Source organism: Colobus angolensis, unplaced genomic scaffold (genome assembly GCF_000951035.1).
Source record: "Colobus angolensis palliatus isolate OR3802 unplaced genomic scaffold, Cang.pa_1.0 Scaffold4, whole genome shotgun sequence".
Taxonomy (NCBI): Eukaryota; Metazoa; Chordata; class Mammalia; order Primates; family Cercopithecidae; genus Colobus; species Colobus angolensis.
In genome coordinates, this window is record NW_012117376.1 from 7,751,033 (window position 1) to 7,758,214 (window position 7,182).

Sequence of the window (7,182 nt, forward strand, 5' to 3'; positions counted from 1 at the left end):
CGAGACGGGCGGATCACGAGGTCAGGAGATTGAGACCATCCTGGCTAACATGGTGAAACCCCGTCTCTACTAAAAAATACAAAAAAAACTAGCCGGGCGAGGTGGCAGGCGCCTGTAGTCCCAGCTTACTCGGGAGGCTGAGGCAGAAGAATGGTGTAAACCCTGGAGGCGGAGCTTGCAGTGAGCTGAGATCCGGCCACTACACTCCAGCCTGGGTGACAGAGTGAGACTCCGTCTCAAAAAAAAAAAATATCCATATTAACAGGAGTTTGGAAGAAGTGGATGGTAACTGTCATGGGCGACTTTGAGGGGTTCAAGACTTCAGTGAGGGAAGTCACTGTAGATGGAGTAGAAATAACAAGAGAACTACAATTAGGAGTGGAGCCTGAAGATGTGACTGAATTGCCGCAATCTCATGATAAATTTTGAACAGATGAGGAATTGCTTCTTATGGATGAGCAAAGAAAGTGGTTTCTTGAAATGGAAACTACTGGTGAGGATTCTGCAAACATTGTTGAAATGGCAACAAAGAATTTTGAATATTACATAAACTTAGTTGATAAAGCAGCAGCAGGGTTTGAGAGGATGGACTCCAGTATTGAAAGAAGTTCTGTTGTGGACAGAACGCTATCAAACAGCATCACCTGCACCAGATAAAGCTTTCATGAAAGGAAGAGTCAATTGATGTGGCAAACTTCGTTGTTGTCTTATTTTAAGGAATTGCCACAGCCACTGCAGCCTTCAGCAGCCACCACCCTGATCAGCCAGCTGCCATCAGACATGGAGGAAAGACCTTCACCAGCAAGATTATGACTTGCTGAAGGCTCAGGTGATGGTTAGCATTTTTGGCCATACCTTAACCAAATTAAAGTATGTACGTTTTTGTAGACGTAACGCTATTACACACTTTAAATAGACTACGGTATAGTGTAACCACAACTTTTATATGCACTGGGAAACAAAAAAATCCAAGTGACTCACTTTATTGTGGCTGTCTGGAACTGAACCCAGAGTGTCTCTGAGGTATGCCTGTACTGTACACAAACCTCTCTCCTGGCACCAGTTAAATACGTGCATTTGCTGTTCCTTCTCCAATCTATAGACTTTCCTGTGTGTCTCTCCTATTCCTCCCCTGCTTCCTGGGATGCTCTTTTACTTCTTCCATTATAATTCCTTCACTACCTGTCTGTCCTTTAAGACATTGTTGATCTCATACATCTTTATGTTAATCATAATCCTTTTTATCATAATCTTAATAAAGGAAATAAACTTCAGAGTGATATGTGAAAATAAATTTGAGCATGATCCTATTTTCTGTTAAACAAAATAAACACATGTTTTGTTTAAAAGAAACATCCTTCTGTTTCCTTTGTGTGCACATATATTTGTATGAGCAAGGAAAAGGATAGAAAAATACAAACCAGACCGGCGCAGTGGCTCATGCCTGCAATCCCAGCACTTTGAGAGGCCGAGGCAGGCGGATCACGAGGTCAGGAGATCGAGACCATCCTGGCTAACACGGTGAAACCCTGTCTCTACTAAAAATACAAAAAATCAGCTGAGCGTGGTGGCGGGCGCCTGTAGTCCCAGCTACTCGGGAGGCTGAGGCAGGAGAATGGCGTGAACCCAGGAGGCAGAGCTTGCAGTGAGGCAAGATCGCACTACTGTGCTCCAGCCTGGGTGGTAGACACTGCGAGACTCCATCTCAAAAAAAAAAAAAGAAGAAAAATACAAACTAAGCTGTTGATACTGGTTACCTTGTGAAGGCAAGATGAATATATGGATAGACTTAACTTTTTCTTTGTATATCTGTATAATTTTCTTAAAATTTTTGTAGCGACAGGGTCTCACTATGTTGCCTAGGCTGGTCTTGAACTCCTGGCCTCAAGTGATCCTCCTGCCTTAGTCTCCCAAAGTGCTGAAATTGCAGGCATGAGCCAATACATCTAGCCCTCTATAATGTTTGATATGAGAAAATAAAAATTTCCCTTGTCACCTTAAAGAGACGTTTTCCAAGGTTAAACCTGGAGCTGGGTGCAGTGGCTGGCGCCTGTAATCCCAACACTTTGGGAGGCCAAGACAGGCAGATCACTTGAGGTGGGGAGTTCAAGACCAGCCTGACCAAGATGGTGATACCCCATCTCTACCAAATAATATAAAAATTAGCCAGGTGTGGTGGCATGCTGCTGTAGTCCCAGCTACTTGTGAAGCTGAGGTGGGAGAATTGCTTGAACCCAGGAGGTCAAGGTTGCAGTGAGCCGAGATCACACCACTGCCCTCCAGCCTGGGTGACAGAGTGAGACCCTATTTAAAAAAAAAAAGAAAAGAAAACCCGGAGACATGCTAGTTCTGCACTGTTGACTAGGTGCCATGGTTTATGCCTGTAATCCCAAGTACTTGGGAGGCTGAGGAGGGAGGATCACTTGAGGCCAGGAGTTCAAGACCAGCCTAGGCAATATAGCAAGACTCCATCTCTCTCTTATTCTGTATATGTGAGACTCCATCTCTTGAAAGAAAAGAAAAGAAAAAAAGAAAGAAAGAAAGCAGGGAGGGAGGGAAAAAGGGAAGAAAGAACTAGGTCTGTACTGTCTAATGCAGTAGCCTCTAGTCCTAGTCATATGTGGCTAGTGGCTATTAAAATGAAATAAAATGGAAATTTTTATTCTCTAGTCGCATTGGCTATATATCAAGTTCTTGGTTAGCTACTATATTGGACAGCACAGACATATAACATATTCATCACTACAGAAGATTGTGTTGGATAATGCTGTTCTAGATTATTCCTGCTTGTTCAGCCTTTTCTTCCTCTTCCCTTCAGCCAATCATGCACTAAATTTTATCAATTCTACTTTTTCAAAATGTCTTAAATTCATTCTTGCTCTGCGTCCTCATTGTCTTTTGTTCATCAATATTTCTCACTTAGACTTTCACAATAGCCTTTGAGCCATTCACTTTGTCTCCGACCCATGGGTCTCAAGTCTACCCTGCCCTGTTACTATTGCCATCTTCCTACAATGCTGGTCATATTTCTCCTCTCCTTAAAACCTTTCACTGTTTAAGATAACACTAGGCACTCTAGCATGACATTTCATGGTCCTTACCTACTTTTCTAACCTCATCAGTCACTACTTCCCACCTCCCTTGAAGTTTGTACTTTTGCAGACTGAATCACTCAGAATTTCCCTAAACACTTCACACCTCTGTGCCTTCTCACATTCTGTTTCCTCTGCATGGTGAAAAACATCTATATGTTCTTCAAAACCAAGCTTAGCCCACAATCTGATATTAGGAAGGCTTCCCCATACCCATCTAACTAGATAGAGATAATTTCTTCTTTTATGTCAACACTGTTCCTTATATGAACATCTAGGTTAGCCCTTAGCACACTGAGTTGAAATGATCTGTTACATGTCTCTCCCCAGCTGGATAATTGGGCTTCTTGAAGGGAGAGTCTTGGTCTGATTTATCTCACCATCCACGGAGCTGGCAGCAGGCCTGGCATGTCATAAGTGACAGTCACTGTTTTATTTATTTATTTTATTTTATTTTTTGAGACAGGGTCTCCTTCTGTCTCCCAGGCTGGGATGCAGTGGCACAATCATGGCTCACTGCAGCCACGACCTCTCTGGGCTTAGATGATCCTCCTACCTCAGCCTCCTGCGTAGCTGGGACTGTAGATGCATGCCATCACACTTGGCTAATTTTTGTTTGTTTGTTTGTTTTTTGTTTTTGTAGAGACACCTGGGCTCAAGTGATTTTTCCACCTCAGCCTCCCAAAGTGCTGGGATTACAGATGTGAGCCATCGCACCCAGACAGTCACTATTTTCTAGTTCAGTCTTACCTTTTTCCCGAATTCTCACAGGACTTCTTTATGCTACTTATATGTCATTTGTCATAGGCCACCTTATCAGTAGGATGCTTCTGGCATGACTACGGTTTGTTTCCTTCTCTCCCTCCCTGCCGGATTCTGCATATCCTGAGGGCAGAGACTACTCTTATTTTTTTATCCCATGACATCCACATGGAGTAATGTTAACCACAAGCACTCAGCAACTGTCTTTGCAGCTTTTGAGGCCAAGAGGGAGGCTGACTGCTGTTTTATTTTCTTCTTGGCTTTACCTTCTGAAAAATCTAGTAATTTCCTAAAGTTTCTGATTTCTCAGACCTATATAGAAGAAATAAAGTAGATGTTTAGGCCGAACACGGTGGCTCTTGCCTGTAATCCCTGCACTTTGGGAGGCCAAGGCGGGTGGATCACCTGAGCTCAGGCGTTTAAGGCCAGCCTGGACAACATGGCAAAACCCCGTCTCTACTAAAAGTACAAAAAATTAGCTGGGCGTAGTGGTGCATGCCTGTAATCCCAACTATTCAAGAGGCTAAGGCAGGAGACTCACTTGAACCTGGGAAGCAGAGGTGGCAGTGAGCCGAGATCATGCCACAGCACTCCAGCCTGGGCAACAGAGTGAGATTCTGTCTCAAAAAAATAAAGTAGATGTTTATGTTCATGTGTTTCTTTCCACAGGCTTTGGATGAAGAGTATTTAAAAGTAGATGCCCAATTTGGAGGCGTTGATCAGAGAAAGATTTTCACCTTTGCAGAGAAGGTGAGTGTCTGCTTTCCTGCCTTTTTTCACTTGCGCCTCAGAGGTATGCAACTATGTTTATTGAACTATGATGTGTCAGTCCCACTAGTCATAGTGTATGGTAAATATTCTCCTTGTTTTGCAGATGAGAAAACTGAGGATAGAAGAATAAGAAGTTGTCCAATATCACACAGTTAGTAACTGAGCAGGAATTATTAGTACCCAGATATTTCAAACTCCAGAGCCCATGTGCCTGGTGACAACCAGGAAGCTGCTCCTGCACCTGTTGGATTTACTCCTTTCCTAATAGCCCAGTTTCCAAGGAGAGGCATTACCAGATGGAATTACTGTCCTTTCACAGAGCATTTGGTTCGCATTTCCCAGCATCTTTTTCTTTGTTTTGTCTTTTTTTTGACACAAGTTCTCGATCTGTCGCCCAGGCCAGACTGTAGTGGTGTGGGCCTGGGCTCAAGCAGTTCTCCCACCTCAGCCTCCCAAGTAGCTGGGACCACAGGTGCATGCCACAATACTCGGCTAGTTTTAAAATTGCTTGCAGAGATGAGGCCTCCCTGTATTGCCCAGGCAGGTCTCAAACCCCTGGATTCAAGCAGTCTTCCTGCCTTGGCCTCCCAAAGTGCTGGGATTATAGGTGAGATCCACTGTGCCTGGCTTAGTTTTTTGATATATTTAATGAATACAGAAATGCTTACTATATATATGCTTACTATATATATATATTTTTTTTTTTTTCTTTTTTTTGAGACAGAGTTTCGCTCTTGTCACCCAGGCAGGAGGAGAGCAATGGCTCGATCTCGGCTCACTGCAGTCTCCCCCTCCGGGGTTCAAGCGATTCTCCTGCCTCAGCCTCCTGAGTGGCTGGGATTATAGGCGCCTGCCACCATGCCTAGGTAATTTTTATATTTTTAAGTAGAGATGGGGTTTCACCATGTTGGCCAGGCTGGTTTCGAACTTCTGACCTCAGGTGATCCACCCATCTCAGCCTCCCAGAGCACTGGGATTACAGGTGTGAGCCACTGCACCTAGCCACAATATAAATTTTTTGAGGGCCAGGTGCTGTGGCTCATGCCTGTAATCCCAGCACATTGGGAGGCTGAGGCAGGAGGATCATTTGAGCCTGGGAGTTTGAGACAAGGCTGGGCCACATAGCAAGACCCTGTCTCCACAATAAAATAATAAATTAGCCAGGCACGCCCCTGTAGTCCCAGGTACTCAGGAAGCCGAGGCAGAATGATTGCTTGAGCCCAGGAGTTTAAGGCTGCAGTGAGCCATGATCACACCATCACACTCCAAACTGGGTGACAAAGCAAGACCTTGTCTCTGAAAAAAAAAAAAAGAATAAAATAAATACATTTTTTGATTAATTATTATTTTTTATTTTTATTTTTTGTTTTTTGAGACAGAGTCTCGCACTGTTCCCTGGCTGGAGTGCAGTGGCGCAATCTTGGCTCACTGCAACCTCTGCCTCCCAGGTTCAAGTGACTCTTTGCCTAAGCCTCCCAAGTAGCTGGGATTACAGGCGCCCGCCACCACACCCGGCTAATTTTTTTGTATTTTTAGTAGACACGGGGTTTCACTATGTTGGCCAGGCTGATCTCGAACTCCTGACCTCGTGATCCACCTGCCTCAGCCTCTGAAAGTACTAAGATTACAAGCATGAGCCACTGGGCCTGGCCTGTTATTTCATTTTATCTGCATGATTAACTTTTTAGTTGGACCTTCTTTCATTATTACAGCAGGGATTTGGCCCATACCTTGTTTTTGTATGACTTATGAGCTAAGAATGGTTTTTACATCGTTTAAGGATTGTGAAAAAAGATGATGAATATGCAGTAGAGAGCATATGTGGACCAGAAAGCCTAAAGTATTTTTTTTTTCTTTTTCTTTCTTTTTTTTTTTTTTTGAGAGGGAGTCTCACTTTGTCACCCATGCTGGAGTGCAGTGGCGTGATCTTGGCTCACTGCAACCTCTGCCTCCTGGGTTCAAGCGATTCTCCTGCCTCAGCCTCCCAAGCATCTGGGACTACAGGCATGTGCCACCACACCCCGCTAATTTTTGTATTTTTAGTAGAGACAGGGTTTCACCATGTTGGCCAGGATGGTCTTGATCTCTTGACCTCATGATCTACCTGCCCTAGCCTCCCAAAATGCTGGAATTACAGGCATGAGCCACCGTGCCCAGCCCCTAAAATCTTTATTAACTATCCCTTTCTAAAACAATGCGCCCATTCCTGCCCTAGAGATTACAACATGTATCCTTGCAACTTATTACAGTTTAAGTTAGATATTTTTACCACTGCCCAATAATGCAAGAAACATTTTTACTACATTTTTGCTCCAACAACAGTTGGAGTAAAACTCTTTTTTGTTTGTTTGTTTTCGTTTTTTGAGACAGAGGCTTGCTCTGTCACCCAGAGTGGAGTGCAGTAGTGCGATCTTGGCTCACTGCAAGCTCCACCTCCTGGGTTCAAGCCATTCTCCTGCCTCAGCCTCCCAAGTAGCTGGGACTACAGGCTAATTTTTTATATTTTTAGTAGAGATGGGGTTTCACCGTGTTAGCCAGGGTGTCTCGATCTCCTGAC

General features: G+C 44.0%; 1 protein-coding gene across 1 annotated transcript in view; it reads left to right on the forward strand.

The window, feature by feature from the left end:
- The window catches only part of YARS (tyrosyl-tRNA synthetase), a 52,849-nt gene that overhangs the window by 16,724 nt on the left and 28,943 nt on the right, over positions 1-7,182 (forward strand). Inside the window, exon 5 of the mRNA XM_011955404.1 lies at positions 4,524-4,604. Coding sequence (XP_011810794.1) covers positions 4,524-4,604 — 81 coding nt within the window. The remainder of the gene's footprint in view (positions 1-4,523; positions 4,605-7,182) is intronic.